General features: G+C 32.9%; 1 protein-coding gene across 3 annotated transcripts in view; it reads right to left on the bottom strand.

The window, feature by feature from the left end:
* The window catches only part of LOC144853666 (C2 domain-containing protein 5-like), a 38,132-nt gene extending 12,696 nt beyond the window's left edge, over positions 1–25,436 (bottom strand). The window contains exons 1-19 of one of the 3 annotated variants that reach the window (XM_078711425.1): positions 25,331–25,436; positions 24,622–24,737; positions 23,986–24,072; positions 23,689–23,729; positions 23,230–23,275; positions 22,521–22,701; positions 21,973–22,058; positions 21,641–21,771; positions 21,215–21,349; positions 20,107–20,130; positions 19,010–19,155; positions 18,804–18,889; positions 18,125–18,233; positions 15,002–15,116; positions 13,314–13,475; positions 4,545–4,652; positions 4,294–4,383; positions 4,125–4,182; positions 1,657–1,710 (exon numbers count right to left, since the gene is read on the bottom strand). In XM_078711425.1, coding sequence (XP_078567551.1) covers positions 1,657–1,710; positions 4,125–4,182; positions 4,294–4,383; positions 4,545–4,652; positions 13,314–13,475; positions 15,002–15,116; positions 18,125–18,233; positions 18,804–18,889; positions 19,010–19,155; positions 20,107–20,130; positions 21,215–21,349; positions 21,641–21,771; positions 21,973–22,058; positions 22,521–22,701; positions 23,230–23,275; positions 23,689–23,729; positions 23,986–24,072; positions 24,622–24,711 — 1,749 coding nt within the window. In that variant the 5' untranslated portion in view covers positions 24,712–24,737; positions 25,331–25,436. Of the gene's footprint in view, positions 1–1,656; positions 1,711–4,124; positions 4,183–4,293; positions 4,384–4,544; positions 4,653–13,313; positions 13,476–15,001; positions 15,117–18,124; positions 18,234–18,803; positions 18,890–19,009; positions 19,156–20,106; positions 20,131–21,214; positions 21,350–21,640; positions 21,772–21,972; positions 22,059–22,520; positions 22,702–23,229; positions 23,276–23,688; positions 23,730–23,985; positions 24,073–24,621; positions 24,738–25,273; positions 25,294–25,330 lie in introns of those variants that run through there. The other 2 variants (XM_078711426.1, XM_078711427.1) reach the window with 2 other exon arrangements.
* Positions 25,437–26,930: the final 1,494 nt, after the last annotated feature.

Genomic DNA, 26,930 nt, shown 5'->3' with positions numbered 1-26,930 from the left:
AAACATGTATGTTCTGAACAATTTGACACTAAAAATAATTTCATATGTACAATATTTTCAAAGTTATGCAATTTTATGTAGTGCAAAGTTCAAAGGTCAATAATGTTAGAATCGGCCATTTTTTGTAAAAACATGCCATTAGACTAAATATAAATATGTAGTTTCTGAACAGTTTGAGCCATATTGTGTGTCTCTCAGATTAGTGGTTGCTAAGATATGATAAATCAAGGTCAAAGGTCAATAATGTTAGAATCCGACATTTTTGGCAAAAACATGCCATTAGACTGGATATAAATGTGTAGTTTCTGAACAATTTAAGCCCTAATTTGTATATCTCCAATTAGTGGTTGCTGAGATATGATAAATCAAGGTCAAAGGTCAATAATGTTAGAAATAGCACTTCCATTCATTTTTGGACAAACTTTTTCATTAAAGTGAATATAAAAACATATATTCTAACGATTTTAACACCATAATTAAGTATCTGTGACTAGCGGTTTCCAAGATACATAGTACGTTATTAAAAATGGCCGCCATTTTTAATTATGCAAATTAGGCTACTTCCCGTTGTCGAAAAATGTCCTAACGTTGATAAATGTGTTCAGTAGGGTCTAAAGAACACATTTCATCAAAAAAACCTTTTCTTGCAATTTGTGTGAGTTAAAAGTCTAAATCCCATGGACTACTTAGTGTTGTATATTCTGGTACAGTCACTCCATAATCTGTTTGCTTTTCTTATATCTTTTTACTAACGAATAATATTTTAATTTATTAATTTATTTATATTTTTGCTTAATGTACACAACTAACAATCAAATAACAGATTTCTCATTGCAACTATACATCATACATTGTACATTCCTACCCTAACAACATTTTCAAAACTATTATTAAAAAATTTTGATCGTACGAATAATCAGGAAAACACCTCACAACACCTAACATACACATGTAAAAATATCTATAGAGGTACTGTAAGTTATGTCGACATGGAACGCAAATTAACTCAACAATGTTGACATAAGCTCTCCAAACGCAACTGACCTCAACTAAAAAAATGTAATCGGTTGGTGCCGTGCGTTGGAACATAGAACTAAATTTAAATACCATGAGTCTCTCCCATTATAATGGTAGCAGTATTAGCATGTCAACGTTATATTTTATATTTCATCCATATGGTTTGTTGATTTAAAGGACAACTTGACCGAGGACCATATTTTAACAACGTATTAGGGATGTACATACGATTTTAGAACCATCGCGAGATTAAGGATATCGCCGCACACGCTCGCCGTACAGCCATCTCCGTAAATTGCTGTTGATTTTTTTTATTGTTTCTTTTGCTTATCTGGACTCATTAAGTAGATTTTGCGATGCACCTGTGACGTTACAGTAATTTACGGCGATGGCTGTACGGCGATATCCTTAATCTTGTGATTGTTCTGAAATCATATGTACATCTCTAATACGTTGTAAAAATATGGTCCTTGGTCAAGTTGTAATTTAATGGTTGAAGTGTGTTTATGATGATGTAACTTTTTAGTTAGTCACTTAAATGTGGTTAAATTAAAATACAAAGATACAAACAGCAAATCTACAGCACCCCTAAATGTGTCAAGGAATGCCATTTGTAGCACACCTGCAAAAGATGCTTACCTTAAGCTTATTTATTATTCTTCTGTGCAATTCATACTCCATAAATGGTAGTGCCTGATAAATATAAGAACATTACTTATTATATTACATAGCCTATGTAAATACGTGAACGTGATTGGTTGAAACTGCATCACATGATTACCGCTGCGAGGATCGTAAATCGTATATATCCTTGAGTACGATAATTTTTGCGTAATTATCGTGTCCCTGTCATTAAACATATAAAATCCAGCAAATTCTCGAGTACGATGATATTGACTGTGTAATTTTCGTGTGCCAACACTCGCGTTTGGCGATAAATAAACAAAAGTCATCTACTGGGTCTTGAACTCGCGATGAAATTGTCACTCCATCACAAGACAAAGCTTCATCCGCTGCGCCACGGAACTTGCTTGAAGCAATTATTCAACTAAACTATTTAAACTACAAATACATAGCGCCCTCATTTGTTATTAGTCCTCCCTAGATGTGATGAAAGACCGTTTATGATTGGTTAATACTCACAGTAGTAACCGGTACGTGCGCGACGCACTGAACATCCGGTGATTCGGCTCGAAGAAGACGAATTATTATTTATTCGGCCTACCTGATAATAATATTATTATCATTAATGTAGGCTTATTGATGGAAATTCTTCTGTTATTATTTAAACGACCTAGGCTAGTGATTATTTTATTGAAAAATAGAGGGGTTGACGATGCTGTAAATTCTTATCTCCATGATACATATCATCACCTTGATTCAAAAAGAAATTATGTACGGTCTATATTTTTCGATTTCTCCAGTGCTTTTACTACTATTTTACCACATATTTTAATTGATAGATTATTAAGTTTTAATGTCTCACCTCAGCTCGCCAAAGTTATATATAGTTTTTTGATTAATAGACTGCAGATGGTTAAGTGCAATGGTATCCTATCCAACAAAGAATCTATCAGTGTTGGAGCTCCTCAAGAATGTGTTATTTCCCCAATTTTGTTTTCTTTTTATTCAAGTAGTTTTAATATTTTAAGTAAAGATTGCAATATTGTAAAATACGCTGACGATACTGTAATTAGTGGTTTTCTTTGCGATAGTAAGCATAATGTAAATGAATTTGTTAATGAAGTTGGAAGATTTGTTAATTGGTGTGAGGATATGAACTTAATACTTAATATTACTAAAACCGCAGTTGAACATAATGTAATAACTATTAAAGAAACCGAGGTTGAAAGAGTAACCCAATACAAATACTTAGGTACTATAATTGACAACAAATTAAATGGGAGTCAAACTCTCTCATGATTTCCAAGAAGGCATCTCAAAGGCTTTACTTTCTCAGAAAACTCAAGCAAATTAGAGATGATAACACTATTTTAATTCTATTTTATCAAAGTATTATTCAAAGTATTTTATCTTTTAGCATTGGATGTTTTTATGGTAACTTTACTGAAAATGATAAGAAAAATATTGAGAGATCACGTAAAATTGCACAACGTATTATTAAAGCTGATCTAACGCCTTGTTCATTTATCTATGAAAAGAGTATTTTTTAAAAAGTAAACAATATTATGAAAGACCCCACTCATCCGTTACATTACTGTTATAACTTAAATAGATCAGGTATTAGGCTACGACCTCCAAGAGCAAATCTTTGTAGAACTAGAAAATCCTTCGTTGTAAATAGCATTCATATTTTTAATTCTAATGTAAGACGATAATGCAATTTTTAAATAGTTTTACATTTTTAACAGTTTTTTCTACTTTTAACTTTTTATCTTGTATTTTAATCTGTTATAATACTGCACGTTTTAAAATTGTTGCAACATTTTTTATGTTTGTTTTTTATTGTTCTTTTAATCTACCAAGCAAAGTGAATTTCCATTTTTATGGACAAATAAAATTTCTTGAATCTTGAATTGCCAAGGAAGGTGAATGCAACGCCTAACTAGGCAGGCTTAATACATAAAAGGAGACCTAGCTACCCAAACCAGTAGATATTCTACTTGTTGTTGTTGCCTATGTAATATAACAGATTTCGCCTTTTACATCGGTAAAATATAAGATTCGACATCTTCTCAGGAAATGATATTTTGCTCTCAAGAAATATATATTCTCTCGAGCAAAATATCATTCCCTCTGGGATGTCAAATCTCAAACCTCTAAGCAGGCAATATCTGTATAATAAAGCGCTCTTAAGCTGCTGTCTTACAGCACTATAAGAATAAAAATCTATTTAAACAAATAAGTTCCAAGAAGAGACGTAAACTGCATTCCAGATCAATGGTGTTTCATGAGCCAAAAAACCTTGAGGCAGGTATCTTTCCAAATTATTAAAATGTAATATAATTGCTTGTACCACAATTTTAACATTCAATAGTGCCATTCATCATTCATTATTGCAAAATAATGATTGGCATGTGATGCGTAACTAAACAATCAAATGGCAAGGTTACAACAAGTTTGCTTTAATAAGCAGGAATACTCACATCTCCTACTTGTGCTGCATTTATCTCACCCTGAGCATGTTTTTTGGGTCTACAAATTCTATAACAAAAACATATATATAAATGACATGCAACAAAAGATACTCTTCCTATTGGGTAGGTTTTTATATGCACATCGTTATACTATTATTTTAATAATCAGTTATTATACCTTGCTTGCAAGAAACATCCCCTTCCAGTATACTGTATTTCAACAGGTGGTTCTATTGTTGTAATCAAAATATCTGGTACCTTGTGTTTTCTGCATTAATAAAAAAAAATCATATAGACAGCCAAAATTTTCTTTGAAATCTACCATATTTATTTGAATAAATTTCCTGAAGCGTTTAGTGTTTGGGAAGGTTTCTAGGAGGCTGTTTATTCGAGGGAGGCACTTATTATCTGATGGTTGAAAGTACTCACCTACAAATCTGGCATTTTGACAAGGTTACTGGAAATGGTAGAGTGGAATCCTTATATGGTACATGGCACAAACTACAACCTGTTTCTTGGTGAAAGCTGTCACTCATCCTGCATAAAAATGAATGCTTTAATTATTATATTTAAACCTCATGTACAGGCATGCATTTTAAACATAATATCTGGTTAATTGTATATAAATCAAATATTTGTAATAGAAATCAAGATGAAAAAAAAACATTAATTTCCCTTAAAATGGTCAAATACAAATTTGGCAAAATTCTGCTATAAAAACCAGGAAGTTTAACCTAATGTAATAACATGTCTGGTGACTCCCTAGAAGGTGAAAAAAGATGGTGGATATACTGTGGATAATTGTTGCTATAGCATGAAAATAAAACTCTGAAGTTGAATAAAAATACCAGCAACGTAAAATTCAAGTTATATTTACTCATCTAAAAACATTTTTTACCACACCGTTTATTGTTCATTCAGTTTTTTAAAAATACCTCTCTATTTACAACATTTGTGTACAAACCAATAGTGATTTTGCTGTGTAATTTGAACTATCCCTCCCCCCCCCCCCCCCCCACTGATAAGAAAGTGCATATTTTCAAAAAGTGTGGAACACAAATAAAATCCCAAAAATTATGAAACATAGGGGAAACTATAGATCAATAATTATTGGAATGTTTGATCAATAAAAATTTTTTGTCCGCACCTGGCTTTAAGTATATCTTTCCAATGTAGTTTAGAGTACACTGATTGTTAACTAAGGTGCTTATGTTATTTCATAATATTTCATTGAAAATTAATATTCTTAAAAAAGTGTGTTGCTTTATGTTGGTATCTGTCACTTATTCAGTGTCTTTTTTTTATTAGAATTCTTTAGTGTCATGTCTGTTTATAATCTGAATCAATTTGTTATGTAAGCTGCATTTTGTTATTTGCATTGTATGTGTATTACTTCTTGCTAAACTTCATCAATAATATAAACCTCTGTAATTCCAGCAAAAAAAACAAGCTTCTTTTGTTTACAGATGACAAATGATAGATTAAAAATAAAAATATTTCTTTGGTTGATATAGTACTACAGTAATATGTTTTTAAAGGTTATAGCAATATTAATACTATGTCAACTTGAATGCAAAGTGTTTACATAGTATCGGCTTTGAAACAGGAAAATTATTAAAGGAAACAATTAGTCCTAGTATTATAAAGAATATTTATATTTCAAAGCTAAAACATATATTATAAAAAATATGATTTGTACACTGTCCTAGTTGTCACAAAATAATATAAAAATTGAAAAAATAAAGAAAAAACACTTTATTTGCATTCACAAAAATAAAAGATACAAACTATATAACTTGATTTACTGTAAAAAAAATGTAAGAAACATATGGGAAACTAGTATAGATATGATAATTATTAGAATGTTTTGACTGAACTAAGTCTTTAAATGTGCTTTTTTTTGTTATAATTTTAGATTGGAGTAAATTAATTAGTAATCAAGGGCTTGCACTCTCATCATCATTTTGTTGCTGTGCAAAAGTCGTTTATAAAAAATCCATCTAGGAAAAGGCCTTTTTGGTAATTTATTGTAAAAACCGAACTGGAAGTTATTTTATCCATAAGGCCGACTATACTATAAATCAAAGAGCTGCATGGCAGGGTAGATAAAATCAAAATAAAATACTATGTTAATACTTTATTTTGAAGGAAAAAATTTCATTTTAAAATTTTGATTTTTGATTTTTTTTTTTTAATCAAACTGATTTTTTAGTTGATAAACATAGTGTATTGTATTTTTTGCTACACAATTTTAGAAATGGATAGCGAGGTTGTTTTGTATAGCTTTTTGCTATGCTACACTGGCAAAATTATTCCCAGTTTGATTTGAACAATACAATAAACAATTTAGAATTTTGATGAAGTAATTTGAAAAAAAAAAAGAGATATGTAAAAAAACGCGAGATTTTGAGGTTGGGTAAAAAAGAGCAAGCCCCAAATCCAATGGCAACTTACTGAAAAAATGACAATGCTGTGGTATAAGTGGCTGGGTCTCAATGGAGATACAAATAAAATAAGCAAAACTAAATCAAAATGAAAAACAAAACAACCAGAAAAATTGCAGAGCTATATATATACATTTGTAATTTAGTTTAATGTGCAAAATGTTGAAATTAAGTTGAATGTAAATATAAAATAATTCAACATTTATTAGTTTCTATCAATGGTAAAGCAATACAATAAAAAGAGTGGTAATTTATGAGACAATACAAAAATACCATTAATAGAGGATCTTGCAAGAAGAGATTTCTTGTCACGCAAGACCCAAAAACAAAAAGAAAAAAATTACATTTGTACATAATTATATATATAAAATAAAAAAGTCATAACAAAAACAGTTTGAAGGTCTAGTTTGAGTACAATGATAATAAAAGATTTTTAAGTTAGGAGGGAGGAAGAGTTAACAATACTAGTATCTAATTAATTCTGTTAAGAGCTGCTGCACCAATTGGATTTATGGTATAATAATAAAGCTGATATCATTGGCTGATTCAACAGCTAACCAAATTTATATATTGTAGGTGCATGCATATACTCAACAACTCAACTGTTTCTTTTAATTGTGTGCGCACTGCAGTTCTCAGTCTAGTAGAGAAACCAATCACAAGAATAAAACTCAAGAATACAGCTTACGAAATCATGGTAAGTTTTTCTGGCTTCAACAATTTGTACATGTACATTAGGGAAGTTGCAAAATTTTGCTAAATAGTGTATGGTATGGTATGTAAATATGGATTTCGAATCAACAAATGAAACGTCTTTTGTTTTCAAAAGTATGTACTAGCATTAGGCCTATATGTATAATTGTGTATAATACATGTATTTATTTATATATATAAATCCAAAGGCAAATTACTTAAAAAATGACAATGCTGTGGGTATCAGTGGCTGGATCTCAATGGAGATACAAAATAAAAGCGAAAAGCAGCCAGAAAAGTTAGCAGAGCTTTCGGGCAACACTAGCCCTTCATCAGTGCAATTTTTTATATATATATATATTTTTATAGTGCAATTTTATATAATACAATAATTAGTTTTTAGTGCATATCTGTATGAATGTTGGAGTTGGAGGGGCACGCCCTTTGGCGATAGCAGTCTTTGACAGCTTTTGTCTCTCCTCAGTGCTCTACTTTCACGTTTTATGTTATGTTTGTATTGTCTTACTGAAAGGAATAAAATAAAATATTAAAAAAAATGTACGAATAGTATATTCAAGTATATTTATTCAAGTATGTATAAGCTCTAATTGTAACGCAAATTTTAAATTTGCATTACAATTAGAGCTTGTATATGTAAAATACTGATTTTATTCATTTTTTGGTTAAAAAAATTGCAAAAAAAAAATGCTATCTCGTAATCTACTTGTAATAGAATGCTAAATCATACATTAAATGAAGCAATATTAATGTTTATATATTCATTGTAATAGACATTTTGTCATAAACCTATCAAAGTTATCATAAATTTAGAAAATACTGATTATCATTCATTTTTGGTTAAAAATCACAAAAAAAATGCTATCTATACTTGTCGTATAACTAAATCATACATTAAATGAAAGCCAACTTGACATTCTTTATATTCATTGTAATGGAGTTTTTTTGTCTCAAACCTACGATAAGTCATCCTATTAAGACAAATTAATTAAACATTCATACTGTAGTAGTAGAATGGTACTCTCATGTTTATTTCTAATACAATCATAAATGTTTTGGAATTGTTTTCCATCTTCAGTGTGAAGTTTTCTAGTTAGATGCACTTATTTATATTGAACATGCACAATTTTGTTCAGATTGTTTATTGACTACTGTTATACTACCACTAATTAGTTAATTTCAGTTAGTTTTATTTGTTCATGACAGTATTAATGGCAGGTTTCCCGTGGGAATTCCAGAATATTTTTCACATGCCCAGCATCGTCACTCAACGAGATTTCAAGCAAGGGGAAATCTTGCCATTCCAAAATATAAAAGTAATGTTGGTCAATTTTCTGTCCGATATTCTGGTGCTAATTCATGGAACGAGATACCAGAAAATATTAAACATGACTCTAAAATTATATTTAAACGGAAATTAAAGCAATTCTTACTTTAGTTGTATAATTATTTATTTTATATATCTTATTTATGAAAAAGTGTAGTAATATTTAAATTTTAAAATATATAAATGGGATTGTTTTAACTTATTAAGTTTTTATTTTTAGGCCTGTGTTAAAGAAATTATTGCCCATAGTTGTAAAAATTTATAAAAGTATAATTTATGTAAAAGGGGCTGGACTTGATTAGTGTTCACACTATTTTCTAGCTCCTTCCTTATGTTTTAAAATTTAATATTATTTATCATTGTAAAACAAAATATTATTTGGAAAATAAAGTTGAAGTTGAAGTTGAATTACGATCACAGGTTACATTAATATCACTTTTAATATTCTTTTGATTTAAATAAGTTAGTTAGTTGTCCAGTACTAAAGACCCTGTTCCGCATCTTTTACAAATATTTTGTGCTAGATGTAGGTGTAGGGCAGTTTTTAAAAAAAATCAAGCATATGTTACAAAAATATTTGTTATTCATTAAAATAGAAAAATGAAATGAAAAAAATAAGTTTATTTTCCATATATTTAATAAAATAATGACTCAAATTACTTTTCATGATAATCAATGTGTAGTATGATTCATCAGCTTTGCATTTAGCCTAATTCCAAAAGAATTGATGCATTTCATCAAATACTGTGCCATAAAATAAAGATATTGGTAAAATTATGTGAAAAAATAGGTCATTGATCTCTGACCAAAAAGTGCACCACCAGAATCACTTAAGAATTGGGTTTTCAGATGTACCAAAGTATGTCTCATACAAAAATCATATTAAGACCAATGGTAAAATTTGTGCACTAAATCGACTCATCTCTCGGACTAAGATGAGTATAAGCCAACGATAATGAATAATTATCACCCAATTTCAAACTTACCTACATCTTAATGTCGAGAATGGTTGCTTTTTGTTAACAAGAATGAATGCACTTATATAACAAAATTCACATACCAACATTGCACGCTTGATGACAAAGTGAGTTACTGAATGTATGTGACCCACAATCCTACTCAGGTGTTTTCTTATATATTTATATTTTATTTGCAGAAAGAGGACAATGGGAAAAAATGCTTATACTTTATACTTTTATTGAATTTTGAAATATCTATTAATGTGTGTAAGTTCTGAATAAATCAATTGTTTACAATTTTGTTACAGAAAGCCATGAATATGACAAATTTGACAACAAATGAAACGAATCCTGAAGCCAGTTTAGAAATTGTACCAATCACATTTATTTTTTGCACGGCAATAGCAGGATTGATTGTGATGATTATGAACACATTAACACTAATATCTTTTGTGAAAGAGAAAAAATTATGCAAATACTCTAACAAGCTTATCATAAATCTTAACGTAACAGACCTATTAACCGGTTTTGTTCTTCTGGTCGGTTGCTTGTTCATCGCTTTTCCAGATTTTGCACCGATGGTAAACACTGTTATGCGGGACATTCACAACAGCCTTCTGTTAATATCTAACCTAAACATTATTACAATTGCTGTTGACAGAATGTACGCAATAATACAACCAGTCAAGTACAGAATAAATCGCAACAATAAACGAATCGTTATCCTGTGTATTGCTACCTGGGCTATTTCAGTAATAATGTGGATGTGCCTTCGGATCTCGTTTACTATTTTAGAAGGCCCAACCAATTCCAACTTCTACGAACTTCCAGAATACTACAACTACATGTGGTCTGCTGTTCTGGTTACAGTGATGTATTTTTGGGGGCCGATCACAATTATTACAATTATTTATGGAATTGTTTTTTGGAAAATAAGAAAACGAAATTCTAACAGAAGACTTGTTTTAAAAGGTTCACATAAATTATATAAAACTGAACACTTTGATATTATATCAAACACAGAAGAACAAACTTCTATGTCATTTTGCCTACAAACTGCTTCATCTTCTGACAGACAAACTCCTACATCCTCTGATAGACAAACTGCTACATCCTCCAACAGACAAACTGCTACATCTTCTGACAGACAAACTGCTACATCCTCTGATAGACAAACTGCTATATCCTCCAACAGACAAACTCCTACATCTTTTGACACACAAACTGACACATCTTCTGACACACAAACTGCCACATCTTCTGATAGACAAACTGCTACATCCTCTGACAAACAAACTGCCACATCTTCTGACACACAAACTGCTACATCCTCCGACAAACAAACTCCTACATCTTTTGACACACAAACTGACACATCTTCTGACACACAAACTGCCACATCTTCTGATAGACAAACTGCTACATCCTCTGACAGACAAACTGCCACATCTTCTGATAGACAAACTGCCACATCTTCCAACAGACAAACTGCTACATCTTCCGGCAGACAAACTGCCACATCTTCTGACAGACAAACTGCCACATCTTCTTACATACAAACTACTACATCTTCTGACAGACAAACTGCTACATCTTCTGACAGACAAACTGCTACATCTTCTGACAGACAAACTGCTACATCTTCTGACACACAAACTGCTACATCTTCTGACAGACAAACTGCTACATCCTCCAACAGACAAACTGCTACATCTTCTGACAGACAAACTGCTACATCTTCTGACACACAAACTGCTACATCCTCCGACAGACAAACTGCTACATCCTCCAACAGACAAACTGCTACATCCTCCAACAGACAAACTGCTACATCTTCTGACAGACAAACTGCTACATCTTCTGACAGACAAACTGCTACATCCTCCGACAGACAAACTGCTACATCCTCCGACAGACAAACTGCTACATCCTCTGATAGACAAACTGCCACATCTTTTGACAGAAAAACTGCTACATCTTCTGATAGACAAACTGCTACATCTTCTGATAGACAAACTGCTACATCTTCTGATAGACAAACTGCTACATCCTCTGATAGACAAACTGCTACATCTTCTGACAGACAAATTGCTACATCTTCTGACAGACAAACTGCTACATCCTCCGACAGACAAACTGCTACATCCTCCGACAGACAAACTGCTACATCCTCTGATAGACAAACTGCTACATCTTCTGACACACAAATTGCTACATCTTCCAACAGACAAACTGCTACATCTTCTGACAGACAAACTGCTACATCTTCTGACAGACAAACTGCTTCATCTTCTGATAGACAAGATAAACAAGTGCAAGAAATTGAACATCACTCAATGAGGATAAACAAGGTGAAAAGAAATGAAAATAAAAAATGGTTCAAAGGTCATAATAAGGCATACCTGACCATCTCCCTGATAATTATGTTTTATATTGTGTCTTGGCTTGGCTTTTCTGTAACAGCCATAATGATTGCGTATGTAGAGTACAAACCTACATTATATCAAACAAACAAACTTTTAAATATGATTTTCCGTATTGCCTATTCATTCAAATATATGAACAGTGCAATAAACCCATTAGCCATTATTCTAGCTCAACCTCTAATGCGTAGAACCATATATAATATGTTCACCTAGCAATTATTAAAACTTTAACCAGCATTGATATTACAATAAAATTAGCATTAGAAACACTGAAAAAGTTTATAAGAGAAGCACAATGGGAATCAAGTAAATAGTGTTTAAATTGTGTATTTCCAATGTATGATGTATACTGTATATTTTATGTAAAACATGAAATTTGATACTTTTGTCTTTTTAGTCCAATCTACAATTTTGGTATACAAATAATGTTTATGACTTGGATGGTGAGAATATTACATTGACTGCTGTGCCCTATCAATTTTCAACGAATGAAATATTCTTAATATGCTACGAATGAATACACAACAATCATTATTAGTTTTATAACACACACGCACTGTTCTAAAATAAACTTTAATTTAATTATCCATCTTGAACCTTTATTCAAGGCTAGGCCAGGAAGCTGGGCCATTAACAAAGGCAGTGTTCCAATACTGGATGCGGAGTAGAACAGTTGTAGACAGGTTCAGTAATACAACCTCACATGGAAACATTTTTTCACAAAAACATTATTAACGCTCAATAGTGCCGATCATCCTTAATTAATAATAAATAATTAACGCCGTGTGATAAGTAATTAACCAATCAAATAGCAAGTATACAATCAAGTGTGTTATAATACTGTAAATAATATTCTTGCGTTTTGAATTATGTGGAGAAGCTAAGAGAAATATTAAATAAAATGTTAATTGGAAAAGATTATGTGTTTGTACTATATAGAATTTCTTGTCAATGTTTGTATAATAAAATTGCATCTAAAAATGTTATTCTAGTAGAACATCTTTATCTTGGATACACCCGACTGTCACATGCCATATATCCTCCGGTATAATCCCTACTTTATGTCTGATTTCACAAACAGGCATATCCCTGGGTATAGTCCCAGAATTTACTTTTGGTCTAGATGTAGGCCTCTCACTAGCACCTTGGCGCAGCAGATGAGTGTTTACAAGAAATTCTTACCAATCTTTTTTTTCATGAACAAGGCTATCTCCAGATATAGTCACCCCTCCCCCCCAAAGTCGACCCAATTTCATGTTCTAGGGGGGTGGGATTATACCCGGATATACGGTACTTTTTATGACAGTGTGAAGTGTGTGTAAGTACCTTACCCATCAGTTGCTGACCCTGATGTGGCTTCATTTTGTTCTTTCACAAATTCTGTTCTATCTAGTGACAGGGTTAAAGTGCTTGGTTGATTTGTAGATCTCTGGAGAAGAGCAACATTCACAACAGCTGCAGTTCCACTTGCAGATAACACACATATTTCATCACTAAACAAGATCACAATAATTAGTGTAAATTTGATAATAATTATAACTACTACTTAGTACAGTACTTAGTAAAACTTGAATTTTACTAACAATAGAAATATATTTGACAATAAAAACATAATTTAGAGATTTTATACAAAAAAAAGTGATTTATTGCATTCTGATTATCTTATCCTTCGGACTAGAATTTAAGCTGTTGGTTCAGTGTTCATAGTAAATAAATGTGTCCTTAAGAAAATGTTTACTAATTGCCTATACCAGTCCTTGGATGAATATACAAATAATGAATGTTTATTTGTTGAGCGGGAGTATTTACTATAAACTTGTATTCAATTATTCCTTTGCTTCCATCTCGATTGTTGAAGCATAGGCAGGATGCTTGGCCATTCCAATTTTTTTTTAATTCAGATTTTTAATAAAGTGTCCCTTAATATTGGCATCTCCTGAATAAGGGTTGGGTGTATAATAATACTGTATATATATAAATCCAAAGTGGGTATCAGTGGCTGAATCTCAATGGAGATATAAAAAAAAAAGCGAAAAGCTAAATCAAAACGATAAAGTAAAACAGCCAGAAAGTTAGAGCTTTCGGGCAACACTAGCCCTTCATCAGTGCAAGTGTATATATATAATATAAATCCAAAGACAAAATACTGAAAAAATGACAATGCTAAATGTTAAAATGTTAAATGTATTATTACTGGTCCTCAAGTTTAACTGGAAACTGAGGAAATTTGGATTAGGCCCTCCGCAGACCCACGGCAGCCAGCAGTGCAGCGCCTACCAGATCAGCACACCGGGAGACGATCCCCTACTCTTTTCGAATAGTGTACCAAGTTCTTTAACGTGCACTGTTACGTACACGGGACCAACAGCTTTACATCCCATCCGAAGGACGAGGCAATGAGAGTAAAGCATCTTGCCTAAGGATGCAATTAGTATGATACAGATAACCTCGAACCCATGCCTATCACATGCTAGTCCGATATTACCATTGCACCATCACTCTCTGATGTATATACAGCACTCGCCGCTATTTCTAGACGGTCTCCCATCCAGAACGCAACCGGGCCCAACGTTGCTTAATTTCGGTGATCTGACGAGAACCGGTGTTTCAACGCAGTATGGCCATACTGCGGTACTGCGTAGTGCGGTACTGCGTACTGCGGCTGTGGGTATCAGTGGCTGGATCTCAATGAAGATACAAAAAAAAAAGCGAAAAGCTAAATCAAAACAATAAAGTAAAACAGCCAGAAAAGTTAGCAGAGCTTTCGGGCAACACTAGCCCTTCATCAGTGCAAGTGAAGGTACTTGGACAAAGATAGATAGATATATAAGGCAAGCGTTGCCTGAGTGGACAGGAATAAAAGAAATAAAACAAAAGAGGCACAAGGCTGGTGAATAGAGGGTGGAGATATATATATATATATTGCAAGTGTCCCCTTAATAGGGGCGTCCTCTAAATGTGTCCCAAAAAAAGGGTTCTACTGTATTTATGATTTAAAAAACAAAACCAATGCTCTAACCATATTGTTGTAGTTTCTTTGTACCCAACGACAGCATGACATCCCATTGCATTGGCATGTGACCGGATCTCTGTTCGTATCTCCCTCCACCATGCATCTCGCGTTTCTGGTTCATCTAAATAATTTTTAAAAAGTAAGGTGTTGGTGATACAAATATTCAAATACATATTTTAAGCCAAGGGTCATATTGCACTCTTTCAAACAAAATAATATGAGCTGAGGATGGACACTATTTTTAGATTTCTACCTTCTAAAAATGCTAGACTTCCAATTAATCTATATCTACTGTATATTAAGTATAGCTGATTTTAAAATCAAAGACAAGTATATTCTTGCCATGATTGCATTAGTGTCATTTTTTTTTCTTCTTTCTTTTTGCCATTTCAATAGCTAAAGATACTATCCCTACTGAATGGCACATGGTACCTAATTAACTAATCAAATGGCAGAATACACCAGGTGTGTCATTGGTTTTTTTCTTCTTTCTTTTTGCCATTTCAATAGCTAAAGGTACTATCCCTACTGAATGGCACATGGTACCTAATTAACTAATCAAATGGCAGAATACACCAGGTGTGTCATTGGTTTTTTTCTTCTTTCTTTTTGCCATTTCAATAGCTAAAGGTACTATCCCTACTGAATGGCACATGGTACCTAATTAACCAATCAAATGGCAGAATACCCCAGGTGTGATATTAAAAAAAATAATGAACATTTTGTATTTGTTGAAAGAGGAGAATATTTTGATTCAGAGGCTGACAGTACTATTCAGATTAGATCACTTAATAGGATTGATTCCAATGAAGGTCTTTTCAAAAAGATGATATATAAATGTCTGTCTACACTATCAAACTTTATGTGACAAAAAAAATGTGATGTGTCCATGTCCAAAAATCTTCAGAAATAAAGCTATGTCTACAGTACTGGTCAGAGGACTTTCGACATTCCTGCTCGTGCTTTTCTGCTGTTTTTCTCGAGTGTTTGTGGAGCGTTTCTGGAGTGTTTATCGAAGGACGAGCGATCGAGTGCTGACCTCGACCAGCGAAGCGTGAACGTTTTACAACAACAATTGAAATCAATCATACGTACATAATATGAGCCCTTTTTATCTTTAGATTACTGACTCTTCAACAAATAATACAAAGTATTAATTACCATAATAAAAAACCAGTAAAATATACATTTAAAATTCAATTTCAAAATCATGGTAAAATTCATATCTTCAAATTCCGAGTTGATAGCTAGACTACTATATTGCTTGCTCATTAGCCGCATAGACGCGCATCTACGATCTTTGTTATGTTGGTGGTCATCAACCCTGGATTTACGAAACTTTGGGGCGATATGACGTCACGCAAAAAGCACATGGTTTTCTTATGAGCTCTCGCCGCTGCGAATTTGACAAAATTGTTTCTGTTGACTTTTTCCAGGGCATACAAAACGATCATTTTGATGCAGTTTATTTATTTTGTTTAAACGTTTATACTGTTCATTAGATATACATAATAATTATATCGATTACATACAGTACATAGGCTATGCTACGGTAATTAATTGAAAATAAATGTAATTTCTAAACGCATGATTTTATTTTTCTTTCTGCACTACGTTCAAACTAAACTGGCAGACCATGTGTTTACTTACTGAACAGCAGCAACAACACACTGTGGCCGGCCGGCCGGCTGTTTGCCATGGTTACCGTTTGCCACATTGCCAACTTCTGTGTATCATAATGCAACTTAAAGCATGAATTTGTTTTATAATACATAATTTTTGTATTGAATATGCTTTTATCAACTAAAATGAGATGTGAAAAATATGAATACAAAAGCTGAATAAAAAAAAATTCAAAATAATATATTTAAAAAAAACACATGATCGTATGAGGTCAATCACATGGTTCAATTAACAGTGGAAGAGTACAGTGCAGTAAATGGGGTAATATTTTTGTGGAAAAAACAACATTCTTAAGTATCGTTTTTTTATAGATAAAAACTGTTATAATATACTCATACTGTTATATTGCAATTATTATTTTTTAAATTCTGATTTTACACGAACCTTGCCTATGTCAAATACGTGATAATAAAATATGTGGAAGTGGATCGTACCATTTACCAAATGTTGTTGTTTACAGTGTTAAGTTACATCACACGAGAGACAAATGTCGGAAAATAATTTGTACTTTCTTAATTTCTCGTTGAATATTCAATTCAATTTAACAACTTATTAAGTGGTCTAATAAATGAAGAATTTATAATGCAAGTATTCAATATAAATATGTTATTTAGAAATATACCAAAGAATTTTAAACATTTTACATTATGCTCTAATAATTACAGTGCACTCTCCCCCGGCCGCAGCAAGAGTCGAGTCTGACTATACTAAATACTAGCTAGGCCTAAAAAGTAAAGTACTTGTAACAAACCTAAGCCTAACATTATTAAATGATTTTATTATATTAATTAAACATCCAAAGAGCCCCCAAAAAATGACATGGTATGCCTTTGAAATAAATAACAATAGAATCGATTACTGACATTTCAGGCGGTACGATTTTTTAATCAACATGGTGTATGTCCTAAACTACCCTGAAAACTCATGTTATTTTTGTTAGTTACACTCGGCTGGTCACGACTAAACGAACGAAAATCGTCTATTATAAGCTTGGTTACGGTGTTAATTAACGTCATGTGACACCCATCACTGGATTGTTGATTGACATTTGCTATTTCTAAAATAAATTATTATCGCCGACAACGGCCTAGTTTTTCACGCTAAAAACGTGGAACACGAAAGACAATGACATTGGGATAAACTGCTGGCCGGAACTCTCTGCTCGATAAAACCGTTCATGCATGGATTGTGACCTTAATGTATTACTCAAGGATAGCGACGCTCGTGAATATCGCTAGCAATACTCGAACAACGCTCGGTCAGCACTCGTTCAAAACACGCGAGGAATGTCGAAAGTCCTCTGACCAGTACTGTACACTATCAAAAATGTAAAAAATGTGATGTGACCATATATGGACACGATGATGTCATTTTACTACCATATTTAAACATATCACTACCATATATAGGCACATCACACTATTTTGTCAAATGCTAAAGTTTTACCTGGATTGTGAATTTTATCGAGAAGTTTGACAGAACGTGCCGTTACCATGCCAGCTAAGTGAGCAATGAAGTCTGCTGGAAAGGACATCATTGTGAAAAATGGGTATTCCTATAAAGAGAAAATATATTGAGTACACTGTATATATTCAAACAAAAATAACCAGAATTGTACTGGGAAGGTTTTAAACAACATTTAAATGACTTTCAGGGAGGGGGTTGTGGTTAAGGGGAATAATTGAGTTTCAAAAAGACCGGAATTATACTGGGAAGGTATTAAATTACTGGAGTAGAATGGAGAACAGTTACATATTCCTTTTATTCTAGTGTGTTATAATACAGTAGTGGACGCAGCTTCAAAGTGGTATATCTGATTGGCCAAAGTTATGCATCCATTATAAAATGGTCCATCTCCAATGTGCCTCACGTATTGCATATTGTGATTGTATTGGAGTTGACTCTCTATTAGTTTATCTTTATGGATTTAAAGCAGGGTGACTCCATCATGAAATTAAGATGTGAATGCTTCATATTGTAAATTTTCTGGAGTTGCTTATATTGTTAATTTGTTTCTCTTCTTGTTTTTTTGTATGATTTGTATATGGATGTACTATCCCAAATAAAGAAATGAATGAATGAATATATGGCCAAGGTACATTACAATTTAGAAACAAGTTCTTACCAGTAAATCGGTATTCATTAAAGGAGGCATAACCCTTGACATTCGATGACCTCCACTTCCGCTACTACCACCACCAATGCTACCAGCTATAAAACAAGCAAAAATTGTCCCACTTTTAGTGTGTGTCTTACTGGATGGATATCCAAAATATCATAGTAACTATAACCAAAACTACATAAGTTGGCGTTAAGATTTTATTTACTTACTCAAGTCATTCTCTGAGCCATGATGTCGGATTGGGACACCTTTTGTTGGTGATGGGGGTGCACCACCTTGCCATGTCTTTGCTGTTCCACCAATAGACTCATATGATCCAGTCTCACTTTGGTTATCATGAGACCCTGGAGGCAACCTGTGAAACATTTAGAAAAGAATTTGATTAATTGTTTAATATGATATAACTTTAAATACAGCTGATATTAATTAGAACACATCTAAATATATTATTGCCATTTGATTGGTTGATTTCATATTCTGTTAGTTATTTAATACAAAATCAGTCAATCAAATGGCAAGAATATACCTTCTTAGCAGTGTTACAGTATCAAACTAGTTTGACATAAAAAGTGTGATATACCCAAATTTGGTAGTGATATGCCAAAATATGCTAGTGATATGTCATCATCATGTCATGGACACATCACATTTTTTTGTCACATAAAGTTTGATAGTGTAGACAGAGCTTTATAATAAACAGCCGATTTGTTTTTGTTTTTTTGTTGAACATGATGGTAAAATATACTAACTATGGATTTATTATATTATATCATAATGCAATCAAGAAGCATAGGTTAGGACATTCAAACAATATTAGACGCATCAATTCATATTCAAGACAAATTATTTACAGACCATCCAACTTGGAAGAATGAAATATCAGGAGGTTTTATGAAAGCATGTCCCAACTATAGAGGGTGCATTTTGAAAAATACATTAAACCATAGAGGGTGATATTAAACAATTTAAAGATATTGGCATCTATATAATATGATATGTCAGTATGTATGCATGTTTTTTTTATTGTATTGAAAAGAACCAAAATGTTAAAAAACATAAAACAATGAAAAGTAAAAAATAAAAACACTGTTTACCTTCCTCCTCCAACCCCCACCCCCAATATATACTTAAACATAAACAAGTTTGATTTTGAACATTCAAACTGTATATTATAACTAACTATGAATAATAGAACAATGTAGGTTAACATGACTGACGCACTTTACAAACAACATACCATATTCTTCACATCTCAAACAAAAAAGCAATAAATATCTTGGAAATACTACATGCCATGTTTACAAACCTGAAGTTCCAAAAGGGATAGACACTGCAAAAATAGACAATTGTGGTTGATGTTTTTAATACATAGATTGAATATTATACATGCTAATAAAGCCTATTCTACAACTAGCAAACTTTAAATTGCAAACTTGCGCAACTCAAGAGTTTGGCAAGAAAAGTTTTCCCAAGTTTGCTAAAGCCTAGTTTACACTAGCAATCTTTAAGCTCTGTCTACACTATCAAACTAGCTTGACAAAAAAAGTGTGATGTGCCCAAATATGGTAGTGATATGATGTCATCGTGTCCATATATGGGCACATCACATTTTTTGTCACATAAAGTTTTGATGGTGTAGATTTCTAACATTTGCTAACTGCAGATAACTAGTTTGCAGATATTTTAAGTATTTTGAATCAAAAGTCTTTTCAGCCATATGATCCTTCCGATAGGACAAATTGACAGCCTCTCGTAACTGGTCTAACCGCCCTAAGCGCACTCGATCTAATTTCGCCTCAACAACCATTCATCGTTTGTTTGAAACCTAACCCTATTGGCTACCCTTCGTCCAACACAGCAGATGAGTTAAAATAATAGTGATGCTGACTGTGATGGTTATGGTGATAATGATATAAAACAAAATCATTCAAATATTTCAAAATAATTACAAATAAAGTTTGAAATAAACAAGCAGTACAAATTTAAAGAAACAAATTAATCAATTAACATAATTCTATCTGTATACAGCAGAATACCCTCTCAAGATCAAAATATTACAAAAATTAATAATATTGGATAACAAATCTATTTGTTTCCATATGTAAAGGTTTGCATGGTGAATAAATATTAGTACAGAAATGGGAAGAAGCAAAGTTGAGAATGTTTTGATGCTTCCTTTGTTATTCTCAGATGTTTAATCTTGAAGATTGTTGTAGCATACAACCAAAATGTTGAGACATTCTCAACTTCACATTACTTCTTTTTCCAAACACATGGTGTAACACAACTACTTTTACAACCTTTAAGTCTGTTTCAAGTGAGGACTTTTTGATTTGTAAGTTTGCATCAGGGAATATGGTTACAAACCAACAGGTTTAAATCGAACAGTAAAGAATACTGCAACAAAATCTTACTCTTTATAGAAGTCTTTTGGCGGGCTAAGTGATGTCGGTGAGAGGGGCGTATCCATCTTTTGCAGTAATGCCGCTGTACCAATACCTCTAACCACAATTCCAGATTCTCCTTCTAGGTCAAAACACTGCCAGTAACTAAAAAAAACCACCAAAAATATGTTTCTCCTTGTATTGTTTTGGGTGGATGTTATATTTAATATAATACTAATCTTAACAATGATCAATCACTTAATTAGAAGAATGAAGAAACTTTTTCTTTTTTTCTAAAAGTGATGTGGACACACAAAACAGTAAGTAATAATTAGTAAATACAAAAAATACACTAAATGTTGTTTATTTATTTACTATTTCATCAGTTAATTTCTGATTTTTCTCTATTTGTGTTGATATATGTTTAGGAAGGATATGAATAAAAACATCACACACCCCAACACCGCATTCCCACCAATTTCAAGAACTTTTAAACCAATCTTTCTCTGCAACTGTCCAGATATCTTTGAAAATAACAACTGTCTTGCTTCATTTGACGCTCTTGGGGTTCGAATTTTATCAATCCACTGAAAAATAATTGAATGAACTGAATGAATAATCAACATTTTAGATTGGCAAACTTTTTTGTGGAGCTATAAAGCTCCAATATAAACTTGACAGGGTGCAATACAATACAAATTCCCTCGCTGGAAGAGAGAAGAGGGGGGTGGTGAATGGGGAGAGAATACATATTTAAAGAGAATAGAAGCTGACACTTAAAGGCTCACCTGATATTCTGGATCGTCATTGACAACTAGTTCCTCTACAAAACCAAGAACCGCTGACATTGTGTGGCGTGCTGGTACTTGGCTAGCTAAAATATTCAATTAAAACCAGTTTGATATTGTTTTAGTTTAGCACAAGCAACAGATAGAACAGAGACAAATAGCCCCTTTCAGACTAAGCTGTGAAATGCTATTGTTACAGAGGTTTGTATGGCGAATAAACACTAGTAAAGTCAGGTTTGTGGTACACCATTTAAATGTAAGGTTGAGAATGTCTCTATTTAGAAACATGTAGTGTACCACAAACACTCAAAGTAATTTTCAAATGTCAGGTTATGTATGAAAGTGTTTGCATTAGCTTGCATTAGGTTAATCTGTAAAAAATCACTAAGGAAGTCGTAAAATGACCATTTATTACCAACTGTGCCTGTTTGAATATAGTAATATTTACTTATAGCTATAATTTGTCCAAGGCTACGACTTGTCAGATGTTGAACAATTCATTCTCACAAGTATTATAGAAAGGTACTAATGTAAATAGTAATACTCACTACTAAAGAATTGCACACCACAAGACGATTGGCGAAACTTGTTAAGGTCAGGAAAGAGCTCAACAGAAACAACTACCTTCATTTCACCTCTGACCCCATGCATAGTGTCATAGATTGGAAACCAACCGGATATGTTAGAGGCACCTTCATTCCATAAAAGAGGATTTAAGTCTATATACAACTTTAAAAAAAAAGATGAATGGAATTTTAAGAACAAGAAAAACATATTTATCCATTCAACCATCTGATAGAAATCTACACACAGATCTTAAATCTCCAAATAATTGCAGAGGGTTCTCAATATTCACATACTGTACGTAGTGTAAATCAAACTTTATATCAACATATTTATTTTTGCCATGTTATAAAACAAATATAACGATTAGTTTATATTCATTGAATGAAGAGAATCATTCATTATTTTGTATAATATATCATCATGATAGAAATCTACACATACAGATCGTAAATCTCCACATAATTGCAGAGGGTTCCCAATATTCACATACTGTACGTAGTGTACATCAAACTCAACATATTTATTTTTGCCATGTTATAAAACAAACGATTAGTTTATATTCATTGAATGAAGAGAATTATTCATTATTTGTATAATGGCTGACTTACTTTTCCAATAACATCATGAGAACTATATGTATCATAATCTATTACTCTATAAATAAAACCATTTGTATAATGGCTGACTTACTTTTCCAATAACATCATGAGAACTATATGTATCATAATCCATTACTCTATAAATAAAACCAAACAAATTAATTTATACTTTACCAGAGGTCCCAAGTTGAAAAAAAACAAAATTTGTTTTTATAATTGGTGTCAATATAAACTGTGCTAAGAGTGTTCATTGGAAATGTTTGTTGTGGGAAAATGTTGTTTAATTTCAGTTATTTTAGATGAAAAATCTCTATTCTAGGCCTATAGCTAGCCTAGGCCTAAATTGTCCAGATTTTCAGGGGGAAATAATCAATTTTCGGGTAGGTGGGGATCTGCAATTAAAATTAGGGAAAATCGGAAAAACCCGCACATTTTGGGGAACTTGGGACCTCTGCTTTACTGTTATTAGGTATATTAGTTTACAGGCACAGAATAAAGGTATATTTCTATAAATCCCTTGTAAAATGTAGAAAGATGTCTTTGCCCTTACCTTAATTGTAATGGTTCATCTTGTAATTCTTCATCATCAACCTAATTTATTGAACAAACAGATATTTCAAATATTATTTTATTTACTAATTTTATTTATTTCTTACTTCAGCACATCAGACACAAGTCATTGACACCACTATTCAGAGCACACCATTTCCAGGACACTTTCCTGAACAAAGGATTATGTTGTATACACTTAACCTTTATTTAGTGGGTATTTTATTAAGATAACACTGTTTGAAGGTGTCATGTTGTAGGGGTCTACAGTAGTTCGAAATAATTCAACATTCTTTACCTCAAATTTAAACCAGTCTGTGTTCCATTGAGGATTTAAAGATTTTCTAAATACTTCAGTTTTGTAAACACCTTGACCAAACTTAACCTAAAAACGACAGGAATAAAAAATTAAATCAATTAAGCTACCCTGGTGAAGAGGCAGAATAATTTAATACACCCTTTGAAAGAATAAACATGTTCAAAGGTGCTTTACATACTGTACATGCTTCCCCTCACGTAATGTCAGTGCAGCCAACTATGGTGGTCTCACCTCTGTCTACGACTACTAGCACTATGGAGTAACACCCAACTCGTCCAGAAAGATGTACTAGCTTATTTTTTAATTTCTATGGTTTATTGTCCTTATGCGAGAAGACTCGTGCTAGTTCATTCTTTGAACTTTGCAAACATAAGACCTAGCTACCTGGCTAACGCAGAAACATGGCAAACACGTCCACCAAGCGAACTATGTCAAGAGGGGGCTGACAGTCATCGCTTGTGTCTGGAAATAACCGTCATGCTCTATTAATTACTGTCCCCTTCTTTGTTACTTTCCCAATGTGAATTAGGATCAAATAAAAAATGTGGTTACTTTTTTTTTATTGATAAAATGTATGTTGTGTTTACAGTAAAAACATTTTTGTTAACAACTAACCTCCACAAATGCATCAGCCAAGTCACTGGCTCTGTCCATAACAGGCAGGTCTCTTGCAGCTACAATGCGGACTTTCAGTTTTCCAGGCATCTTGATGTATGTTTACAGATTGCAATCTGAAAGAAAAATCAGTGCTAGAAATTTACTATTTTATTCATCCATTTTATCTTTTACTACTAGGCCTACTGGGACAAGGTCATCTCCGAAAATATCTAGTAGTATATCCTGTCTCTTTTCATTTGGCCTTGTTTGCAGAGTCTCTTGGCTAGGCTGCACAGAAAAAGTTTGTTTACAAAATTACACATGCGTTGCTGTCCTGGGACTTTAATAAAATCAACACCCCATATGTTTTCCTTATTTATTAATAATTATAATAATAATAATAATTAATATGGTAAACCAATTATAAATCCAATTCATTTGCCTAGACCCGATCGTCTTTCCTTTATTAGAATAAGGCGCCCTCTAATCATGTTGGGCGGCCCGATCGTCTAATATGGTCAAAGTTAATTTGGGCCCGAAAGTACGCGCTGGTAACTTGAAATGGGCCTGATCGTCCACGCCACAGCCGATCATATAACAATCGCTAGCTAGGCCTAGCCTAACTAGCTAGGCCTGCCTGGCCCTAGGCCTAATGTTTTTTTGTACCCACCCCTTAAAATGACTCCAAAAATTCATTCAATACAGATACTTTATCAAACCTACTCACTGCTTGTCTATTTTTAATCAATTAATAATAATTCAGAGAGAAATCCATCACCACCTTAGTTTCTAAATCCCATACTTAAAAGTATGGGAGGCCTCCAGGTACGACGTACGTACCTACACGCTAACTTCGGCGATCTATAGAGGGCGCTGTTATAGAAATTATTAATTAAAACCCCTTATCACATGCCAATGTTATAAGTCGGTTTTTTCTAAGTTAATAGAGTTGGTGCGCTAACCACTGCAGTTGGGAAGAGCAAATTTAATAATTGATTGTTATTTGAGAAAAAAAGTCCATCTGCTTGATTTAGTTTTTTTTTATTCACCATTATTACTTACCTCACAGACTTACAGTTTGGTATTCAATCTGCCCTGTAATAAGCAAGAGGCAGCCAATTCTGAAATTGTGTAATTATGGTGGTAAACTTACTTTTGATTGTCTTTTTTCCATGCAGGCCTAAAAAAACTGTATCTCCCAACAAGTTGGCCCTGTTTTTCCTGCTATTCTATCCTGTAGTCCATAGTATACAAGTGATGTACATCTCTGATCCTACAGGCTGGTCCAGTAGTATAATCTGTCTATAATCTGTCCATGGATTCTTTAATCCATGATCTAAATAAAGTGTTTGAATTAATCAGGGCGGTTATACTCTTCTACCACTACTGTCAACAGATTATGAATATTATGATTTTAAAACAAATTTGTTTAGAAAAATAACTTGAAATGCAATTTTTTCTAAATTAATAAATCTATAGGCCTTTTATTCCAATACCTTGCTTGTATCATTTATGAATTTACCGTGTCTTATTTTGTTTTGTCATCATTGTATATGTTGTTATTTCAATTCCAAGCAGGTGGCTGCTCTCTGGTGGTAGGATATGTTGCTCTGGTAGGTATCTGGTGGTATCTATCTGGTGGTGTTTAGTAGAACCGCAAACCTATCTGACCAGTGCATGTTGGGAGACTCGGTGGGAGATGTAGACTTCCAGAAACTACTGATTCGAGTGAAGAACCCACAAAATAAATTTCTTTACGGCAGAAAGATTCTTTCAGCCAATCGTGCGAGAGTATTTAAATTTGATATAATGTTCGCGTTTACCACTTGTATTTAATTTTAAGAAAAAGGAATCGACTCATTTAATTAATCTATTTAATTTTGAATATCGGTTAAATACAAGCAACCGAATTGATTTGATTTAATTATTATTATTTATAGTTGCATTATTTATTACAATGACAATCCATGATAACAATCTATGTTCAAACAAATCATGGTTATCTGCTTACACGTGCATTATACAGACAGAGAATAAAGTACACATGTCCTCCCAAGTCTCATCTGAGGCATCCTTTAAATGGTATAGCGCCCCCTCTACTAATACGATCCAAACTTTGTCCGGTCCCAGAGTTCATTTGGCAATCATTTATTTCCAAGTACTGTATGCTGGTTTCCGCGGATTGGAGGAAAGTCACGACTAGCCTGTGATCGATAACCCGTTTATCAATATCATATTATCTCTCTACTTTTGGTGGGTGGAATAAGGCAGTATTGCCATAACATAAAGTGGTTTTATTCAGGGGTATTTTTAGTCCTGGACCGTAT

This window comes from Antedon bifida, chromosome 10 (assembly GCF_963402885.1).
Source record: "Antedon bifida chromosome 10, ecAntBifi1.1, whole genome shotgun sequence".
Taxonomy (NCBI): Eukaryota; Metazoa; Echinodermata; class Crinoidea; order Comatulida; family Antedonidae; genus Antedon; species Antedon bifida.
This window is presented reverse-complemented; position numbering and strand designations above follow the sequence as displayed.